General features: G+C 37.4%; 1 protein-coding gene across 1 annotated transcript in view; it reads right to left on the reverse strand.

Annotated features, from left to right (window-relative positions):
- SORCS2 (sortilin related VPS10 domain containing receptor 2) overlaps positions 1-23955 on the reverse strand; it is a 559300-nt gene that overhangs the window by 11934 nt on the left and 523411 nt on the right. The window contains 8 exon segments of the mRNA XM_027686434.1: positions 1535-1637; positions 3146-3245; positions 8484-8609; positions 10239-10351; positions 12102-12225; positions 13345-13478; positions 18518-18704; positions 22270-22441. Coding sequence (XP_027542235.1) covers positions 1535-1637; positions 3146-3245; positions 8484-8609; positions 10239-10351; positions 12102-12225; positions 13345-13478; positions 18518-18704; positions 22270-22441 — 1059 coding nt within the window.

The raw sequence follows: 23955 nt of genomic DNA on the forward strand, positions 1-23955 counted from the left end.
CAATTCTCCTCAATCACACTTAGATTACTCCCCCAAAAGGCAAATGCAATGATTTTCACAAATTATATACAGAAGTGTAAGAGACGTTAAAGCTCACAGTTTGCAAATTGTACTGCAGTTTCCTTCTTAATAAAAGCTCTATTTATAAAGCAATGGTTCATTGGGGCATTTTACAAAGAACTTAAGGAAGATTATTTTTTTATTCCTTTATTGAATATTTTATACTTCTTCTACCATGCAGTAACTGTGCCTGTTATTTAATTGCTCTCATTTAAAAGCTAATAAAAGATATAAATCAATAGCTTTTGAAAGATATCACAAGGAAGTTTTATGATCCCAAACTACAAACAGCAAATCCTCCATGTATTGAAATAATATAATTACATCACATCAACCATTTTTACGCTTTTCCTTGCTGCAGGCACCTAACATAGCAAAATGGATTTTTATTCCATTGTAGGCAGTTTGATACAGTATTCTGTCCTTTGCACCTTTGAGCAATCACTCACTATGAACTCTAAGAAACTTAGGTGCTGCAGTGAGAAAGTTAAGAGATTCTTGAAGAAAAGGGGCTTTTCTCTATTGACATAAAAATTCTTTGGCTAAAAAAACTCATACTTCAATGCTAGCTACATGTACTGCTATCACAAACTTAATGCTGCACCTAGTTCTAGAAACTTACATTTATTTCAAATAAAAATAAATCTTTCAAAAATTCGGCAAATCAATATCAATCCTCACTGAGTAAGGACAACAGGATTTGATGATGATGATGAAGGCTTGTTTCCAGTATGCTCAAACCCAAGAGCTTCTGAAGGCCCCAGAGATAAAGAAATACCAAGAGGTTAGCCAATGATAACATATCCCATGAACAAGAACAAATTATTTAAATTGCACAGCACCCTAGCAGCTCTGATTAAAATCAATTGCAGACTAAAAATATATTGGACTGTCTAAGGCTGGCATGGCTCAATTTTGAGAATATGCCTCACATAAAGGCCACTTCCAGAAACATTTCTTCCCTCCACACACACTAGAGTCAAATTAACACTAATCTCTTTCTGTCAGTCATTCTCCATGGCATTGCCTCAGCAATTAAAATTTAATGTGTGCAAAAAGAAACCCCAGAGCATTATGCGCTTCGATAAAACTACTCTTTTAAGCAAATCAGCATTGCAGATGCATTCCTTGTCCTGATAGCTTTAGTTTATTCATAACTGTTAGGAGTAATGAGGAGGGAATTAATCAGGAATAATATTTTAGTTCAGCTCTGATTCTTGATGATATTATTTAGACAAACTGAAGAAACTCTGCATAGTTCCTATATTGTTGATATTTATCTTGGAATGTAGCAAGTGAAACAAGCATCAGTGCAGTACCTTGAGGTCTGAAAAGTTCAGAAAAACATGGTTGTAAAGTGATGTGCTTCTTGCAATTCTTCAAGAAATCTCCTTTTCAAATTACAATCTCTGCTTTGCTAGTCTGTGGGTAAATCTAATGCTTAAAATGTGTGTGTTGATTAAGGTTTACTTGCCTTTTGAACTTGTAGAGGATGAAAGCCCCGACTGCAACTAGACAGATAACAAAGAGAACCACAATAGCCCAGTAGCCACTGCCTCCTCCAATCCTCTGAGAGTCTGAAATACAAAATAAAAGAACAGTATAGCATGTCCTCTTTCACATCAGTCACATTGTTGAGCCTTTTTTTCTATTTAATTGTCAAGTCGAAAACATTTGTTGGTATTTGTGCAACCTCTTCTTTTCCCTCCATCTGTGGCTTCTTCAAAAAGACAAAAACACAGAATTAATTGGTGACTTGTGACTGAAGGACAGAGGGCCAATTAAAAAAAAACAAACCAACAACAACCCCCAAGACCCTGGAGATTTAATTATTCACATACTCAGTGGTTGTTTTTTTCCTGGGAATCTAAAGTTTTCATAGTAAATGATCACACACCCTGAGTACATATGCCTCACAAAAATAGGGCTGTATTAATTTAACAGATGGAGAAACTAAGGCTCTGAACAACAAATGAACTCATCAAGGTCATACATCAGTAAAGGCTGGAATGAACATGGGCTTCTTTCAATCCCAGCCTTTTGTGGTGGCTAACGAATGTCAACCCTTTAAACCAGATGAGGTACCTCAGTGAGACTGTAGCAGAGTTCTACAGATAAAAGAGTTTTGTCTTCTACAGAGAGCTGACAGATAAAATATCACTAGCATTTACACAAATTGATTGTGGTCAGCTAAAGCTGTTCTCCCATAACACACTGAAATACGAAAGAAGGATATATTATGGGAGATAATATACAAAAAATTACAGGACATTCCAAAAAAAGATTCAAGTCAAAGCTGAACTTTCTGGTTAAAACATCATTTTAACCTCTCTCTGTTAAAAATACACACACTTATGCACATATACTCTCTTCAACCAGTTTCCATCAACACAGTGAATCCAGAGAGGCAGGAAATGCACACATAAAAATCCCCTCTATCCACTTGTTTTAGAAAGAGTAAAAACATAATTTATCTCAGGACAGGATTAGCAATGTGGAGACCCTACAGCAACCCTCACATTAGTTGAGTTGAAGATCAGAGATACATGGCAGAGAAGCAAGCCTGTGTCTCTGACCCATGTAGTTATAGCAGTTATAGTAGTTATCTCAGCTAATGGCTGAGATAAGGGTAAAGAAGCTCTGTTTTCTCAGCAGCCAGTGCAACCAAAATGCCTTTAGATCACCAGATGGGGTTTTTCGAAGCCTAGTTGCCTCTTCCTTCAGGGAACTATTTTGTGCAATAGAGGTATTTACTTAATGTTGTGGTTACACAGAAAAAGCAAGAAGCTTGTGATACAAATCATGAGCTATGACAAAATGGAAATACCTAAGAAATATTTATTTGGTTGTGATTCTTATTAACTATCAAATGGAAATGTATACATATATATGTGTGTACACATATGTGTATATATATTAACATTTATATATTTATGTGTTTATTCATATGCAACAAGTACCAAGTTAGTATATACATGTGTTATATGCACACGTATATATTGATACAAAGATTTTTTCCTTAACTTATCAGAATTCAAACTGGCATCCAAAATTGGTCTGTTGGGAGCTTTGTTTACATATTTACCTGAACTGGAGTCAGCTAAAGTCACCAAGACCCAGTATCCTCCCCTCAGAAAGAAACTGATGTTGTGTGCATTCAGGGCCTGCTTTATAGCTGCTATTCTCTGAAAATACAACAGAGAGAATGTCAGACGTCTTGTGCTGTGTTCCACTTTGAGACACCCAATGCTCTAAAAATGAAAACCTCTGGCTCATTAAATGGTGAGAAACTCAGAAAGCATTTGTCAATGAGCTGAAATCTTGAAGAAATTCCATATATAAAAATCATGCAAAACTCCACAAGAAGCTGAAAATGTCAAAAGTTTATAGCCAATTCTTTCTTTCTGATTACCAAAGTCTTTACGTTTACCCAAGAGGTGACAGACAGCAAGTCATTTACATGCACTATTGAGTTTATCTGGGTCATAACTCACACAATGAATAAAACATATCAAAAATTCTCAATTCTTCTAACCTATCAGAAGAAAACCTGTGATGTCACTTTGGATTTCTTTCTATGAAAAGTAACTGCTATTTAATAATGAACTGCATGTCATAATTTACCTTAACTCGTTACCTATAATGGGATGAATTCCACTTATATCTATTTTTTAAGAATACTCTGTAGAAATATATACATCCATTCACATGGAAAAAAAAATCGGTATTCCTCCCATTTTCCTCCAGTGGATAGAGTATAGTAAAATATGGTCTCTCCTATTTTTATGGAGCAGAACCATTAAATACACCATCATATCCTAACCCCAGATGACAAATTGCCTGAATTATCCCTTCTACTTGCTTGTGTCTTCAACATGGGCAATTTTCTAAAAGATCAAATCTAGTTTTATACTCTATGCCTTATAATTTGGGGTATGACTTCCCAGAGGATGCCAAATTAGAAATATGCTTTATATCCATGAAACCTTCACAAGTAACTTCTTTAATGATATTATCAATTATGATGCTCATCTTTGACAAGCCTTTGCAGTATAATAGATAGAAATCCCTGTAGTCTCTCTTACACTATGGACAGAGACTGTACAAAAGTTCAAATATCTTCATTCTTATTGAGGAATTTCTAACTTCTGAAGCCATTTCACTGACTTTATTACATTTTTTTGTATGGGAATGTCTCAGCATAAGGGTGATGTGAGCATGGCTTCAGTTATTTTACAAGACAATTACACCAGATAGCTCCTGAGTTGCCTGAAGTCTGAAAAGACAATGGATATGAGAACTACACTGTTTAGCAGGCTTCAAACTGATGCTGGTACCATGAAATAGAGTCACTTCATATCAATCCAGGTTCATTCATGTGTTCATGGTGTACAGTGCAAGAGGGACCACTACTTTAGGTAAATCTGACTTACAGCCAATAAATGAAATTACCGAGTTCCATAACTTTGGATACCTTATACTTTCCTAGCAGGTGCTTGAGGAACCCAACATATGCTTTGGTTTTTGCCTAAGTGACTAATACTTGTTCGTTATTCCTCTCCCCACCGCTGAGCTCCCACCCAAGTCTATGTGAACTGCAGCTCCACAGGTCAAAACTTTGAATCTCATGTGAGTCCAGCCAAAGGCTCTGGCTTATTTATTTCACTGTTAGACTGATGGGTTTTTTGGTATCCACGGGTGTTTTTTTTCTGCTTTGCAGTATTTACTGAGCATGGTGCTGCCACCTCTCCAATTTTTTAACAAATACAGTGTTTGGAGCTCCTCTCTAGACTTTCTAAGTTAAGGTTCTTATACCAGCATTTGAATTTTCCATCTTCTTTTTTTACATCCTTTCTGATGATAATGTTTGTACATGGGAACACAACATCTCCTGCACTATAAGAATGCAAAAATAACGGCACTATTCAAACCCTTACCCACTTACTTATACATCTGGGGTTCTGACTTTCCCTTTTAGCCAAAGCAACTCTGGGAATTTTCATGCACTAGTTTGTCTGGATAGAGTCCCAACTCTTCCTCAGAGCCACTGTCTTTCAGATTATAGTTTAATTGCACTTTAATTGACTCTTTCCACTGGACTCATCCCACCTGACATTAGACATGTAATAGACGTGCATAAATTAAGCAACCAAGTCTTCTCTAGAGTCAATGATTAGAATGGAATACTTTTGAAACTGTTGTCTTCCTGAAAGCAGGTTAAATCAGTCAGCTCCATGCATAAATTTTAAACAAAAAGGGCTTCTGTCAGATTGGAACCAAATTTCAGAATTTTTCCAAAGGGCTCCTACTACTACACTGACAGCTTACTTATCATCTTTGTTATTGATGGTTACTGTTATCAATAATGACTCCTATGCTAGAGAGTATCACATCCCAACACTCCATGTAAAACACCAGTAAAAACTCCAGCAAGTAGGTTTTCTCTGCCTGACCAAGAAATTATTGCCATTAACAATCTTTCTGAAATAACGTAATATTCCCAAATCTAAAAGGTTTTCAAGCCAAGAACCAATAGGTTCTCTTTAAGGGAAGACATTTCATAAGTTAAGGATTTAAGGGACACCTCCTTCAAATGGGCAGAAAACATTCTGCATTGGTGAGTCCTGCCAGTAGTATCACAACACACCCCAGCAGTGTGACAAAGCACATCCTTCCAGTGACACCTAATAAAGACCATCAAGATTCTCTTCTGGTGACAGAAGAGAATGTAAGAAATCTTTAAACAAGTGACAACAGAAGTATTTTCCTGTTGACTTAACCAGTTACTGCTTCTAAGTTTATTTACTGCTTTCTAAGTTTCTAATGCGGCTCAAACTGCCACAGGTATATTTCAGGATATTTTCCAAGTCACAATAGATTCTGATACAACACATTTTATCAAAATTTGTGCCATCCAAGTCTAAATCAACAAATTTATACGCACATATCAAGAGCTAAAGTAGTGCCCATTAGCAATAATATAAAAATAGAAATGTAGGCAGCTGGCACTAGAAGACTGACTCTACAGCACTGTACTCTATAAAACAATGTATGTTGAAATGTGATATTAGTGCACATGACTTTTTATCATTGGATAGCATAGGACTCTGTAATTGCTCCTGTCTCCCTTGTTCCTCCTCCATGGGTCTGGCCCCGTTCATCCTAATAATGTCAGAAATGCACATCTATTCTCCAGATTATACAACTACTTTCCCCTTTCAGTGCTCCTCTACTTTCAGAAAAACTTTGTAAGATCTTACTGGAGGACTACTTATTACAAAACCATGCCCTGTTAAACTACTGTAATATCCCTACAGTCCCATTGAACAGAAGCTTTTCCAAATCATTTGCAATATGTGATTGTTCTTCTTTATGCTTTAGGACAACTCACTTGATGTTTCCTATACAAACATGAAGAAAAACCTTGAGGCAGCATTGATTACAATTGATGATATTCTTTAAGTTGCCTTGAAGCACAGCACCAATATAGAAATTGGGATTTAAAGGCGACTAATATGCATAACACTTTGCACTGAAATAAAATGTTGGTACAACAGAGGAATCTATCACCATTAGTTTCCTTACATTATTAAAGACCCCCATTCCACATGCATTCAAAATAAAGATTTTCTTTTAGAAGCTGCACTTTGCTTCTTCAAGAAATGGAAAGTTGCAAATAATTTTGAAGTGGTAATATTCCCCTGGCTGAAACCATTAGTTCGTGAGTCACTCTCAACAAAAGAAACAATTTGTTAAAATTAACTATTTTCTGCAACATAATCAGGAATTCAGACTCCTGGGTATTCTCACCGTGATTACAGGGGAGAATGGTAAGGGTATGGGAATGCCAAAAAAGTAGAAAACTTTGTGCACTCTCGCTGTAGTCTGTTGTGGTAGTTTGGCCTAGACCTTCCTTGGTGACCAGCTTGTAACCAAGGAAGTGTCCAGATTTACCCGGTATTCCCTACGATTTTTACGTAAGCTGGGGTATAAGAAGAAAGGAGGGGACGCCTTCGCTCTCTTTCCTTCCAGTGGTTTTGGAGGTGCAGATCTCCCTGTTGTTGAGTCTGTCGGCTTGGAGAGTGAGGCCTGGTAAGGCCTTGTCGACCTTGGGAGGCAGAGGCTGCCAGCAGTCACCCCAGCGTGATTCTCCATTGTCCCAAGGAGAGTAGTAAGATATTCTTTGCTAATTCTTTTAGTTGATAGACCTTGGGCTAATGATCGGGATATATATATATATATATATATATAAATTTTGGGTTGTGTTCTTCCCTTCCCCTTTCCCTTTTCCCTGTGAAATTGTATATATATTTCAACTGTACATAACTGTAATATAAGTGTAAATATATTTATATATATATTGCTTTGTCTCTTTCTCGTTTTCGGTTCTTTTGGGTTTTTTCCCCTCTTCTCCCTTGGTTTGGGGTGGGAGGGGGGGACTTCTTGTAAGGTTTGGAGACTTGGCAGGGAGCCAGCTCCAAACCATACCATCTGTGCATCTTAAACACAGACACCTGTTCAAGTTCTTGGACAACTTCAACATACTCCTTTGGACCTTTCAAAGTGTATCTCATCAACTCCAAACACAATCTCCTGGGTTTGTGTTAATATGAAGAGCTTCGTTTTGCCTACTTCTCCAGCCCTTTGGATGCTGTGACCTTGTCTTAAAAAGCTGTAAAATGCCCTTCAAAATTAATGATACCTTACACTGATTCTTTGTAACCAGCAGGACTTGAAATCCAAGATACAGACACAGAGCTGGGATCTGTTCCTTCTCTATCACAGTAAAGGACAAATATAATAGATTATAAGCACCACAGAGCTTTCTGGTTTTCAACTGGCATAAGGTCTTTTATTATGAAAGAAACATGGTTTGGAAATAAATAGGGAGAAAACAATGTCTGATTTTCATTCCAGTGTCCACTATATTTGTTTCTTGCCAACTGAAAAGGACATTTGTTCACAAATGCAGAAAATACTTGCTTGATGCTCTTCACATTATGGGTCAATTACTAAGATTCTGGTTCAGTTTTGACCTGAAATCTAATTTGCTTCTGAAGACAGTGCAGAGATGGTTCATCTCTCTTTAGAAGTATCAGTGTTCTAAACACACTCTTTGCTTTACTGGCCTTTCACAGGATGACATGCATCGTCGCTGTTTCTGTTTAAAAAATCAGATCAACATCAAATATTCTTTAGAAATACACTAATACCAGTAAGCACTAGATTATGCTGGTCTTTACGATGACAAACACAGCAGACATAGCTTCATGTGAGCTTCTACATGTATCTTGTCAGGTGGGAGTGAGATCTTTACATAGGTAGGGAACACCTCTCAATTTCGTATAAAGACAATGAGTACAGACATTTATTGCAAAACAGGATCAAGACTGTCCCAAACAGACATGCATTGCCCTGTTTACCTTATCACTAGTTAAACTTCTCTTCTTTTTCGGTTGGTTTGCTGGTAGTAGCACATGCAAGTCAGCAGCTGTGGGTAGACCAGGTTTCACAACTGTCATGAGTGTTTCTTCAGGTATATTGGTTTCCTGTGAAGACAACAAAGGCATATGGCAAATTACAGGACAGCACACTTCGTGTTTTATATAAAACACATAAGTAACTCCACATGTGGCTTTTAGATTTGGTGTTCAGATCCCAAATATTTAGAAGGGATTCCACTAGAAGCTAAAGTATGAACAAAGTGAAGCATAAGTGTACTGAAATGTGAGCTGCTCTTTGAAGATTGGAAGAGCTAAGTGTTGTTTTCACATTAAAGTAATTCAGTGGCATCAAGAAAAGAAGCAAAATGAAGAGGTATGCAGGTTTTATCAAAACTCTGCAATGGCTGACCATTTCTAGGGTAAGATAAAACAAAAATCCTGAGTGATTTAGGATCTTTCATGGGCCATTCAGACACAGTGTAGACTTAGAAGGGCATGTTAATTACAGCTAACTTTAGCTTAGAAAGGTTACTTTTACATCTGTGTTTTACGAGCAGAGAGAAGTCTTCGAATGTGAGACTAGGAGCACCTAGGTTCAGTTCCCAAAATGGTAACAAATACCATCATTTCCCCACTGAAAGTCAGATGCATCACTTTTCAAAATATTTTGTCCAAATTTGGTTTTAGTCCCAAGTTCCTCCACATGTTCTACAATACAGCCACACAATTCTAATGATGACACTCTGGGCACTTGCCATAGCCTTCCTCAAACAGACTCTGAAATTCCATTAAATTTTCCATATACTTGGGCAAATGTTTTAGTAATTCTTAAAATGCAAGGACTATTTTATAAGGGAGTAAAATATATTTTTGACTGACACCTGTTATGAAATGAGTTTAAGTTGATAAAAGTGGGAAATTACTTTAATTTGATGTTTGATATGAGCCTATAAAAAAAGGCAGGAAACTGTATAAAGTCAAAAATTTAGAACCTGACGAACTACTGCAAATCCAGGAAAAATAAAGTGATTTAAAATGCATATATTTTATAAACAATATCAACCTGTACCTCAATGCTACTGCCTTCAAAAAAGCCAGTGTGTGCACCCTCAGTTCCTGGCAGGGTGTGTACGTGAAGAGCACAGCCCTCAAGCTCAAAGTTTTCATGAGGTGCTTTTTACTTATCTCACAGTACTACTCCAGAGCTTTGTATTTAATTTAACTTGCAGGATTCAGCTATTCCCAATCCACATATCTTTTGTGAACATGATCTAAAAAATCAGCTGTACAAACTGCATGCCTATATATTATATGTATTTTTATAGTTACACAACTAGCATAATAAATTATTTCTTTGTGCTTTGTTTTTACACAATATCTTTTATGTTACAAAGCATCCTTTGCTTAGCTTCTAAATCTCTCACATTTAAGCTACTCTTCTTGTTTTGGAGTCAGCAGTACTTGCCAATATGTCTATTCCTAATCCCAGAGAGCAATATTTAGCATTAATTGCCAATTAGGCTGTGTTAGACCTAAACTATCTACGTTACAATATCATTGTCTACAGCCTGCACGTAAAAGTGACACTAGGCTCAAACTTGCTTGAAATGTGGCTCATGAGGTTCACTTTATTATTTTGCTCTGCCTCCTTTTTTCTAAATGAGAAGGTATTAACTTAACCTTCAAGCTTTATGACTGGTGAGGGAACATTTTACGAGCAATCTGAAAGAGCACCTTTGCAAGAAGTCGTGTTACTACCCGCCCTATGTCTTCCCTCCACTCTGGTATGTCGGGGTTGTACATGTCCAGGTGTTTAGTAAACTTCAAAGGAAGAACGTGAAAATGATCTAGAAAAACAAAAAGAAACATTTTGTACAAGTAATAAACCGGGTTGCAAAAAGGGTTTTGTAGAACTAAAAGCTGAAAATCTATATTTAGCATTTTTTGCTGTGCAGCACTGCAGTATCTGGGACCCCCACTGCTCTGTGTTGTCAGACACTCAATTTCTCCCTGTATTTTCATCAACATCATCAAATTTGTGCCTAAAGACTGAAAAGTAGTAAGAAAAAGAAATAAACAAAGGAGATTTACATACATGCTCTCGGGTCATAATGTTCCCAGTAATTTTCCCTTAGGTCAATAAGTCACACAGAAGCGATTGGTTTCTTTAATTTGAAATGAGAATGTGCCAATGGGTTGTATTCTTACCAAATCATAAATATGCGGGATTTTGCCCATTACATGTTCCTGTTTTCCATACAAAATGAATACCTCACATACTGCATAAACTAGATATGAAAATAAGAACAGAAATTATATTACAAATGCTAACTACTGCCCTCTTCAAAAAAATAAAACCAAGGTACATCCACAATGTTTCTCTGGATATTGTCAAAAATATCTGATATACTACAAATGGGTTGATCCTCAGAAAATAGTCTCTTAAAACCTTCCCTTTCTCCCACATGCTCCTTGGATGAACACCTGGGGAACCTAATGCAAAAAAGAAATAGTCTGGAATGAACGAGTCAGGCCTGCCTCCCCCAATACTTCCAACAGAATTATATTTTAGTGTGGCTTTCTTTTCCAAAAGCTTCTTTATTTCTGTCATGGCCAGTACTTTCGTGCTCCTGATATCAGGATTGGTCAATAGTAAGAGCAAAAGGAGTGCTGGAAAGCCAAAGTCATTGATGTAGTCACACTAAGAGGGTTATACTTCTAAAGGTTACAAAAAAAGCTGATGCACTTATACATTAGTGGTGGCATAAATGTTAAATCCATTTATCTTAGAAAAGGAGAAGATTCATAAAAGCTCCATTTAGCATAAGTGTGGTTTTAAACATTATTTTAAATTAATAAGCATACTAAAAGCAAAAATAACAGAATCTTCTTCAGACAATAGAGATGTATAATGTTGTGTATTGCGTGATATCAGAAGGCTTCTAGCTCTGCATTAAGAAGAAGCTTTTATACTTATCACAATTCCCACATGTGACAGCACAAATACAAATGTAAATAATTTGCCAGCACTACATTTTCCACAGTATATTATGCCTTGTCACCACATTATAAGACACAAAAAACCACCAGGGCACAGTGTGGAACAAGAGCTGAAAGGTTATTCAATAATTACAGCAGAGCTATGCTTGATCCAAACTCTCAGATAAACATCAAAGGTATAGTGACATATTGTGATAAAAGGCAATTATTTGACATTGTTTTCAATGCTGAGAACACATACTCAACTAAATTTTCATTTTTTTTCAGAGGCATTTAAACTAATTTATTTAGAAATTCTGGGAAACTTTCCAGTTTTAGGCCAAAATACTACTTAAACACTGTTGCCACATATAGCATTTGAGAACCACAGTAACATTTAAAATAATAAGAAGAAACAAAATGTTTCAGATTACATCCTTCCACACAATCCCACTGTTCACTTCATGGAGTTACCTTGTGACAGTTCTTCCCTTTTAAGAGTTAAATGTGGCATTAGACATAACTTTACAAGAAGTTCAGTTGTACCAGGACTGGCTTAAGATGTACAATAACAAGTACGTATGAAACAAAAAAAAATGAAAAAGACTAATGTCTCACCAAAAACGTGGACAACTTTTGAGTCCTGAAGCATGGAGCTCCCACAGGAAACTTGCACTGTAACTCGGACATCACCTGTCTCAGCAAACTTAGTCACCAGAAAACTCTCCAATGTAAGCAGTGGCTTTAAAAAACAAAGAAACGTTGAAAATATAATTTGAGCAAGAACCACAAGAACAGTGTCTGAAAAGGCTGTAACTAAAAATATCAGCAAAAAGTTTTCACATCAATTTTCAATTAATCAATATTTTATCAAATTATTCAATAAAAATTTTCAATACAGGATGTTTCTTTCCCTAAATGGATCTTTTATAAACAGAATAGCAGCCAGATGGGGCAAATATTTCTTCTAGAATAATCGGTAGAGTATTAGGGTTTCAGTCAGATCCACTAAAATAAACGGATTTTGAGGCAGATTCAACCAACTCTATAAGATTACATGAAGTTGCCTCAAAAAAATGAGGGGTACATCAGGGTCAAAAGGATTAACGCTGTCAACTTAGAGCACCAGTCCACAGTAACCTCCAAGGCAGAGCTGAGATACTCAGCTCCCTGACCACATCCACATGAATTACAAAACCCTTCACAAGACTATGTGGACCTGCAGTACCTGTTCTAGCAATGGCAAAGTCAATAATAATGAACAGATACAGGCTGGTTTTATGATAGACAGCACATTTACAAGAAGAAAGTTCACTGCACGTATTTGAAGCATTCCTCTGCCTCATAAAGAAAATATTTTGCTTATCTGTTATTGAAAGAATTACCTTAAAAGAAATTAAGGTAGCTAGACAATAAATTTTGCCAATAGAAATACTGGAATATTTATTGCTCTAGGACATGTTTATCTAGACCTTGATCCCCAAATGAATATCACTAGATTCTTTGAGTGCTCTCAACATTTTGATACCCTTTAAGATATCCCATTTTTTTTAATATGCCAGTTTAGACTCACAGAAAATATTTATCTATACAATGAATATATATATATTTCTGTACAGCACTTTAATTTACAGTACTCACATTATCAATTTAGAAGTGTATAAATCCAAGTTCCATCATTCACCAATGTCATGATCCCAAATCCATCCCCGTCTACAAGTTGTTTTTTTCCACAGGTAATCAAATACAATAAATTGTTGTTCTCCCCCCCCATCGAGAAAATAGTTTGGAAATTGAAAGAAAGGAACAACCTTTATCAAAAAGAGATTGAAAATAATCTCAGTAAAAACCATTTGTGTACCTGAAGATTGTTTCCTATCCACCAGTAAAAAACTGTCAAATTAGGGTTCTTAGGCAGTATGATGGCTGTCAGGTTCACCTCCTGGTTTCTTCCAATGACTGGAACCACTTCTAAGTTTAAAGCCTGGAGAGGAGCTGAACAAAGTTCCCAAAATATCATTGAACAAGAATACATCAGTTTATTAATGCCTGTTTCCCCAAAAGCCTCTCACCTGCACATCATCAGGTCCTGAATTTTTTTTTTCCCTCCCTTCTGCTTTTACATCCATGTCAAAAGATATGGACATAATTGGAAGGACCTCATTTCAACAAAAAAATATCCCCCAAATCACCTCAAAATCTCAGAAACAAAATCTTAAGCAATGAGACGGATCAACCAAATGCACTTCTCTAATGCACTTTTTTTCTGTGTATTTCCAATCCTAGAACACATAAGCAAATACTCCAGTTAAAAAGTGGAAAAGGCAATCTCAGCTTGTTTTCTTTTTAGTAACAAAAGATCAAATGAATAGAAATCTAACAAATCTCAAATTGCTAAGGGAAAAGCAGAAAACTGAAAAAGAATGCTGCTGACTACTCATTTTCATTACAAAAAATCAGCTGTTAGGCTCACACCATGCAGAAACTCTCATTAATGCATGCTTTAAAATAGATGTGTATATCAGGGGAGCATTTATTTGCAAATCAAAATAGGATAACCTCTGTACTCCAAAATGTGCCTTAGTGTAAGTTTATTCCTTTCTGAACTTTTGCCTATGAAGGCTGTAAGCATTATTATTTGTATAAAAGAAATGCATCATTACGGTGGTTTTATCTGCTTCTAAGTGTTGTGTTTATTAGAGCTGTACTGCTTCACAGTACAGTAACTGTATTAAAAAAACCCTTTCCCTCAGAGGTTTCTGAGTATATCTTTTTCAGAATGCATAAAGGTAAAAGCTTTATAACAGTATAATATCATAACTAGAATTTCTTAACTTTACCTGCACCATCTACCCAGGATACCAAAATGCTATATGGCCCAACATTCATTCATTACACAGAATGAATATTAACCCATCCATTTTTGTTCCATTCTACATATCTTTTAACTCATTCAAAGGTTTTTCATCTCAGTGCAAACTTACAGGTAGTTAACACTGGTCTAAAGTATTTCCTTTACTCTGTGTCAGGAGCTGAATCACTGCTAATTCACTTTGATTAAATTGATTGAACTTCTCTGAGAACAAGTTGTCTGACCTCCTTTTCCACCTCACTTCACCTGGCCTGTGTGCTGCTTCATCCCAATGTAAGACTCTACTTTCACTCTGCATTTTCTACAATGACTCTTAAATCACCTACATGAATTCAAGACATGTTGGGTGCTTAAACAAATGATTTCTTCACTAGCTTCCAGAGGAGTTAAAATGTTTCTCCCTGTTGCTGGTATCTTGAAGAAAATTCAGAAATTTTAGGAATTTCATTAAATTTGTTCCTCATAGAAACAGAATTTCCTTCTGATGAGGTAAAATAAAGAAGTCTGGAGGGATCTGTGAAAGTGTTTTGATTTTGCCATAAATTTGCATTTTCCCAGAGGAAACTGATCATTTCGAGATATGTTTTTGCTCCTGAAGAAGGCTGCTTTCTTTTCCAAAATTTTTAAGAGCAATTTGTTTGGCCCTTGAGTGATGACTGTTATTTCAATCTTACTGCTCCTATATATTAAAGAGTTGAGAATAATTATTGCAAGTCCTCCTGCTTGTGTCTGTCACACAAGTCCATAGCGCATGGGAACAAGCTTCATAGCACCCTTAAATATGTAATATGAGGACTTAATTGACTTAAATTATTTCTATTTGACAAAGTTATAATTTCCATATAGTTTCCATATAGTTTTCCAAGTTCCCTTATTATTCAATTACTATAAAGATCACGGCTTCATAAAAACCAAAATGTGTGCAGTGTATGTAGCAATGTATGTAGCTTTTTTCCAGGTCTTTTTATTATGAGTTGCCTACTCACATTTATGCTATCGAACTTAATTTCTCTTACAGTTCATTAGAAAGTTGTAGATTGTGTGATCTGGATTAGAAAGCATGATTTGGATGAAAAGCCAAAATTTATATAATTGTCCTGCATCCCATAGCAACAGAACTCTGAAGTGAAAAATATTCCCTTTAATATTCGCCTCTGAAAAAATTCCCTGGGAATAATATATCAGCCAGAGATAGAGTGAAACCAGGACTCTGTGGACATTTCTGCTTTCATGGTATTCCGCAATGAAAATGTTCCTTAATGGCTATTAGTGCTTCACTAGAACATAGAAATTGCAGTCTAATTTTTTAGGTAAATTAGAAGATTCAAGTAAATTAGTTGGCACTAATTAAAGAGAGTAAATCACATAGAAAGCATTTATTCAAGAAGGCTGGGTAACACACTTTCATGAGCCTTCTAGTCCCTGTGCAGCATCCACGGACAAGCTCAGGATGAGATCACATCTGCCTCAGTGCTCTGCTGCCTCTGTACTTCAGCACCAAAACTCCTTTAATGGACCAGTCATTTACTTGTGCAAAGTAACTCTGGCCTCTGCAATTTGAAAATCCACTGCATAAAACAAAATCGACATCTTTTATTTTTACTGTTTATCCTAATACAGGTCACACTGAAAGCGCATTTTGAGAAAGTGTTTGTTCCGCTTTCCATCAGGGCTTGCTACTGCTCATCATTCTCTGAAGGGTTAGAAGTTATTCTCAGAGAGAAGGGTGTCACACCAAGTTTTTTTCCTCTTCGTTGCTTGTACAGACTGTTTCTCTGGCTAATCTACTTCTCAGCACCTGGAAGCTTCTAAAAAGTAACAGTGTGTGGTGGTTTGAAAAACCTTTTCATTGGGGTAGCAATGGTTTGCCCCACTGATAATACTGGAACAATCAAAGGTTCACATGCGCCCTACGGAAATTACATGCCCACAGAAATGGAAGAGAAGGTGGTGAAGATATTTTAGAAGGTAGGTAGCCATGATCTGAACCAGGAGGAAGCAGGGGGCCAGTGAGCCCCTCTGGGGCCAAGGGCCCCCAGCCCTCAGCTGAGGCTACAGGAGACCTGGTATAGCATCAAAGCTGGACCGGGTCCCATAATCAAGAGCTGGAAGTTTCCTTACTGCCAGCAGCAGCAGAAGACATTGAAAAGCGGCAGCGGAGCAGCTCTGAACAGAGACAACGATGGCTGAAAGCCAAAAAGATAGCCAGGAGCAACGAGATAACGTGAAGCTGGCTGAAAGATGCAGAGATGTTCCTGCAGGAGGGAGAGCTGGCAACACAACAGAGGAAAACTCAACAGAGCTGGTTTGGGGTAAGACTGTATTACTTTCCCAAAACCCAGAGACTTCCTGAAGAGGGGTGGACTTCCAAACCCTTAGGGAGTCCCGAAATGCAGCAGCAGCTAGAGAGAGAGAGAAAGGAGCTGAAAACCCAGAGTTGTCCTGAGAGCTGAGCCAGGACGGAATGCAGAGGAGGTGCCCATGCCCTCTGCTGCTGCTGCTGCTGCTTCTATCATGCTGGCGAGCTGAGACAGAGCAAAAGAGCATTGGTAAGAATGAACTGAAAGCTGCCTTCAAAGTTCTAACCCAAGAGGAGTAAAGATCTACAAGGAAATCCCCTGAAGGCTCGGGCTCGGAATTTCCACAAAGTAAGAACAAAAATCCTGACTGCCATACATAAATCTGCTGCCTTGAGAAAATGAAGGACAGTAACCAGTGCCACAGAAAACTGGAATGAGGGAACTGTGGCCTGAGGAGTGACAGAAGGACTTCTTCTCTTTCCTTCTTGGACTTTTATTGAAGGAAAAGAGGAATTTAATTCAATGTAAATATATATATATATGTGTGTGTGTGTAAATAAACCTTTGTAAATATTTTCCCCTTACCCCAATAACGAATGGTTGTGTTTTATCTGAAAACTCTCCATATGAGGTGAAAAAGATATCAAGTGCATACCACCACTAAACCCTCTCACAGGGGCAAATTGTGGGAGGGGGGCTTGAATTTAGAAATTGGATCCTTGAGAGTTTCAAACCACCACACAGTGAAGCCCTAAGTAATTTACCTGAGCTCTCTGGGGTTGTCAAATGATTTAAAAAATAAACACAACAAAGAAACAGATAATGAAACTGAAGTTGAGAATTTGACTGTGGTCCTTTCTGTTTGATTTTATTAGTATGAATGGGCCCCACCTGTCAATCAAAGCAGAACTGGAAACTCTGGACTCAAGGACACTGACCAGCAAAATACATAAATATCAAGCTGACATGGATCTGTGCACATCTGTGTATATGGCTCCAGTGATTTCCATTGCTTTGGGATTAGGATGGAAGACACACCACTCACAACAGAGGGGAAACAGACACCTGGAGAATGCAAGATGAGTGTCTTTTCCTTTGATGTTACTCGTTTCTGAATTTTTGACACATCTGAAAACAGGCAAAGCAATAGCTGCCTTGAATCTCAAAGAAAGAGGAATATTCAGTTCCAGTTATGAGTTTCCCTCTTCGTTTCAGTTATGAGATGACTGAGGTACATTAAACTTGCAATGGTGCATGATATTCCCTGTGCCATGATATTCTTTATTTTATATCTGTTTAATTGGGTATTTTAGGTCTTAATTAAGGACAGGGAGAGAAGTCTAAGACAAGTAATACTGCCTGCCAACATGAAGTTATATCCAAGTACCATTTAAAATTCTGTGAGAATTAACTAACTAAAATCTAGATTTAGAAACACTGAGATTTTTAGTATTTTTAAAATCACACAAAAGCTCATATGTTTCTCAACACATCTGTTCACTTGCTTTACACTACACCTAGAAGCTTTAAAAAGATATAGTGTTAAACTTTGGCTGCTAAGGCTGCCAAAAGGGTCTTGAATCAGAAAGATGGATAAAATCAGAGATTTGAACTGAAGCATACTTGTTAGTTAAAAGACTAATAAACCATCCTTCTGCCAAAATGGAATAAAAATAATTCTGATCTATTATATTAGGTTTACAACCCTCTGAATTCAAAACATACAACGCTGCAAGGCTGCATGAGGGTGTTGAAAAATATGCCTTTTCCTAATTGCGACTAGTAATTTTCTTTACTACTTCATAGCTGTCATGAGGTTTTTACACAGTGGTAGAAGTAAGAAAAGCAAAGAGATGATTTACAGTTGACTTGGATGAACACCACAGCCTCATCATGCCCAGCCACATTCTCAGCCTTCACCGACACACGGTAAATCCCAGGATTCTCATAGCGGTGACGGATGGGTTCTTCAGTCATCGTAAGGTTCACATATATTGCCTTAAAGCCATCTCCAAGATCTACCTGGTATTTGGTACTCAATATATCACCCTAAAAGGAAAATATATCAAAAACATTTTAAATGGCCAGAACCAAAACAGACAGGACACATGTTTATAACCCTTTACTGAATCACAGCAGCATTTTCAGCCCCTGCCAGACATTCTGACTCAATTGCAATAGCTGCAGTAAAACCACTACAACCCACAGCAATGATGTTAGTGCAACAGATGCTGTGTGCATTAATAGAGATAATACCAAATTTCCACAGGAAGGTGCTACCTTAAAATTAGACACCTCAGACCACTAATCAAGTTGTATGGCACAGAAACCATCACTCTTGTCTTAATGCAGCTGGACATTAATTAACATATGGTGCAATGCTCATATCATTGCAAGCAACTGAAGATTGTTATTCTAGCAAATTACTACTCATCCGGTGAACTTTTAGCCTTTCCAATTATAAAGTAAAATTAATTGGCTTAGGCATTCTTCATGGCACCTTCTAAGCACAGCCTCTTAGTGTCAATTACATGGCCTTTAAGACCCAAGCTGGGATCTTCACACAGAGGTGTACAGCATTATACTGAGCCACCAAGCACGTCTAGAACTACCATGCTCTAGTGCAAAAGTAGATGCATGTTTAATGAAGCAGATTACCAAGCTGGGTTTGGGAAAGGGTTTAAAAGTCCAGCCAAATAAACCTGTCATATCAAACATCTCATTGAATTCACAATTCCTCACACTTCTGCTAAACGCTCCTTTAAATGACACTGTCTTCCTAAACTCAGGCCTAAAGGACTTCAAAGCCGATAATACTTTCAGAGGACAAACATGACTATTACTCATGTTGTCGTGGTATGGCTGCTCAGGAAAGAAATCAGGCCTGTGCTACACGGACTAGAGATTTGGATGCAATCAAAGGAAAATTCATTTTAGCAGTTTGCAGTAATACTTTCTCAATACTACTGGCAGCACTGCCTTGGTGAGCTGCCCTGCTTCCTTGATCTCCAGCAGTGTTTATGTTCTGGCTTGCTTGCCATCACAGCCACGCAATTAAGACAGGCTACAGGGCCAGGCTTCATAGAAAAGCCCCTGTGTTGTGAAAACACAGTATTGATTTAAAAAATTTCATTGCCTCTGGGAAAGGAATGTATACACCCATGTGCTGGTCAAGTGACAGGAAAGGCCATCAGAGCAGAGAAGGACTGACACCAATCAAAGCATTAAAAAATCACTTCACTTCTCCAAAAGCCACTCTGAAATAGGTTTATTCTAAAATTTAATCTCAAAAGGAAGTGTTAATGTAATTTTTTCAAAATGGCAACAATCAGCCATTGGAATAATCTTCCCAGGAAACGGGTGGATTCCCCATAGCTGGACACTTTTAAGATTCAGATGCACAGGTGCTGGCCATCTTGTCTAGGCTGTGCTTTTGCCAAGACAGGTTGGACCAAGTGATCATCGAGGTCCCTTCCAACCTGGCAGTCTATAATTCTATGATTCTTTGAAAATCAAAGGAGGTACCATGCCTAGAATTTATGTTCCCTGGCATTATGGAAGGACGGGAAATATACCATTATTTCCTCCTTTTGTTATTTGGCAGTGTGGTTGATTTTCTTCCATGTTTTATCAGATGAAAGAACATTGCTTACAATGTAAAAGAACACCCATAATAAGGAACCTGTAGGATTATCAAATACCTAAGCACCATATTTCAAGACACATAAAGGACCTTAAAAGCCTCTTCACTGTGAATAGTTTTTTCTTTCTTCTGACAACAGAATAGTAGAATTTAGCAGAAGAGATAATATATTATTACAGTTTAAAGCAAAAGAGATATGTTCTTGCCAGCAGTATAAGTGGAATCTCTTTAGATGACATTAGCTTGCAAAGAGTTCTTGTTCTCTCTTTCTTATGCTAACAAGTACACATGCGTATTTTTTCCAGGTGAGACAGAAACCAGCGTTAAAAGCCAATAGATGCAAGTTTCTCTTACTATATTATTCTAAATAGCTTCCCTAGTGTAAGGACGAGAGTGCTGTATTCAAAACAACAAGGTACTTCTATTTTCCAGACCAATAAACAAAGACAGCAGTGGACAGAAAACAAAAGAGTCACATAAATCAGCTAAATTTATAAGAAGTTGGGGCTTCCACTTCCATAAAAAATAGGAGATAGTCATGATATTATTTATTCATATATTCAGCCAACAGACTATGGAAAAAAAATTATCATCATCATCATTATTGCTATTATTTCTAAGGACACTTGAAAACTGCCCAAACATACTGTAAGTATGCTTTCTTTACTCTCTGATGTCTGGCATTCCTGCATTCTCAGAAACTAGTAAATTAATTTTGTTCATTGGAGAAAGTAGTATGTTTTGGTTTATTGTAGTAGAGCCATTTCTTAAACTCAGTAATTGTTATGAATTCTCATTGGATTTTGTCATATAGATTAAATCCTAAGAAACGCTTAAGACATTTGAGTTTAAATATTATTCTTAGCCATAGAGGGCACCAAACTGCTACATTTCTTCTAAATCTGCCTTCCTCTTTGATGAACAGAGCAAAGACTTCACCAGGAAACACAGCACGAGATTCTCTTCAAGATCCCTTACTTCTGAAGATTTGTGAATAATTTTAAATGGTTTTCATATTGCCACAGAGATTCATGAAAGCTTCAGTAGGAAAAAAGTCAAACTGCCAATCAAAATCATTAGAGTCCAAATTGCAACCAAATGCTCTGGGCTTACAATAAACATTTCCAAACAAATTCTAGAAAGAAAAGGCAGCAGAACTTGCCACACAAACTGTTGGGGCACCGCACGCATTGAGATGCAGAGCCTGAGAAGCATTAAGCAGCCCAGTGTTCTGCACGTAACTTTCTTGATTCCATTACAGAAATAAATCCCAAGTGCTCAATTTATACTGCACAGGTTTGCCAAAATGTGTGAATTTTCTTCAAGTTCTTGCAAATCAGTGGGGTTAGCCAGGATGTACAAATACTCTGGTAACCTGAGCACAGCAGTTATAGCCTAATGCTGAAAAACAAGCATAAGGAAACATACCCATGGCAAACAATTCATCCAAAAGTTACTCACTGCTGTTGGTCAGGGCCCTAGGGCATTGTCTCTCTCAATAAACAGAAAAAAACCCATATCTTTGGCAACACACTAATATATAATAAATATTCTTATGCTGTGCTATTTGCTGATTTCTGTAAAGCTTTGCCTCATTCCTTTCTGAAAGGAAGATTCTCAAAAACACTTAAACCCGAATATTAAATGTTCTCTGCATTTCTGTTCTTCTCTGATACAACAGCTGAGATTTTCAGTCCAAGGAGACTTTGGTAATGCAGTTGCTTTGATTTTCCAAGAAGCTATTGCCTTTGCTGCTGAGGACACAAATCCCGTTCTGTGGGTAGAACTTGGAGATTCCCTGAGTTTACTGTCTCATCTGATTCACTTGAAAACAGAAGTTTCAATATTTCCAAATCCATCAATCCTTGTCTCAAGCACAAATTAATCTTCATTCAGCAGCAAAGCAGGTAGGAGTGAAATTAACCCTAAAAGCAGCAATTAAACTTTCATGGAGCCAATGTTTATTACTACCTGCTCTTGTCTGACAATGAAGGTGATGTCTTCCCCAGGCCTAACAGCCAGGCTTTCTTCTCTGATGCTGATCTGAAGTCCCTTGGGAGCAATCAATGGACACATATGCTGTGCTACATTCTGCTGCAGGTCTACGCCACCTTCACACACATTAGAGACAACTTTCCTGTACCTGCAAAAACAGTAAGCAGTGAACATGGTGAACTGGAGGTAAGCAAAAGAATGCCATCAGAGAAACCAAATGCAAGTGTGATTGTAGCTAATGCATTTTCCTTGGGTACGCAGACAAACATGATTGCAGATGATCAAAACCAACTCGCAACGCAAGTACTTGGATTGGGGACATTGCCTTTACTAAGGAAAACCCATTGAAGAAGGGTGGTGTGGAGCATGACGAGGATTTCACTTCAATGCATTAGAAGAGTCTGTCTTTTCAAACTTAGAAATGTGTCTGACTATCTCCAGGAGATAGACAGTCTTCTGTCCTCCTTGCCATCCCCCTTCCTAGCATTCAACAGTCTTCATTGCTCTAGAAGTTTTGGTTCAAACCCCAAAGATCAGGAAGAAATTAGACCAAGCAGCTTCTGCATTAACCCAGAACTAATTGCTTAACTGCTGCTCTAAAATCAATTAATTTCTTAAAAGGCGTGTAACATTTGTGTAACATAACAGTATAAAAGATTGAAAGAAGTAACACTTTTCAAGAGCTAATAATGAAATACTTGGGCATGTACAGTAATTATTTACAGATCAGTTTCACACAGGTATTTTTAAATCAGTCCTTTAAAATCAGTCATATGTCATTCTTTTGAATTCCCACTCTGTATATCACAGCTGTCACCCGCAACCCAAAAGGCATCATTTTCCTCGGTAAGGCAAATATACACAGAGACTGTGATTCTATTGCCAGATTGGACATTTCATCATTTGGTTCTCATCTCTACAACTGACTGAGATGGTGTTATGATAAGCCAGAATAGATGCCAGCTGCAAGTTATTCTCAGCACAGACGTCAGACTACATTGTAGTGTATATCCTATGTGGTATTGTTTACAGTTACTAAAGCTTTCCTTTGATTCTGAGTGTCCCATAGGGTCAGGAAAAAAATTTATTCTTCGCAGAACTTCTTACTCTTATGAAAATGAGAGACTGGGAAATTTTGTGAGATGTTACCAGGTCCTCAGAGTAATTTATGAGGTCAAAGCTGAAAATTGCTCTGGACCTAAGCAATGAGCTAAAAGAAAAGGCTTTGAGTGGACATTCCTATCAGAAGTGTAAAAATGGCTACAGAATGTTACAAAAAAAAAATTAAAATGCTACAAACAAGACAGTTCCCCCTCTTGTTGAACAGATTAGGTTTTGAACCACTGGGAACATGCAAAGGAACAATTATCTTCCCTTAATTTGTAGGAAGCTTCTGCACATGCACTAACTCAGTCACAGCTTTTGCATTTCCCAGTTTTTACAGTTTGCCTTATTTACATTTCATAGACTCACAGACTGGTTTGGGTTGGAAGGGACCTTCAAGATCTTCTAGTTCCAATACCCCAGCCAGGGCAAGGAACATATTCCACTAAACCAAGTTGCTCAAAGTCCCACCCAACCAGGACTTCTCCACTTCCAGGGAACAACTGCACAAGTTGTTCAGTGTCTCACCACTCTCTCAGTAAAGAATTTCTTCCTAAT

The sequence above is a fragment of the Neopelma chrysocephalum genome, unplaced genomic scaffold (assembly GCF_003984885.1).
Source record: "Neopelma chrysocephalum unplaced genomic scaffold, ASM398488v2 Primary Assembly neopelma1_71, whole genome shotgun sequence".
Taxonomy (NCBI): Eukaryota; Metazoa; Chordata; class Aves; order Passeriformes; family Pipridae; genus Neopelma; species Neopelma chrysocephalum.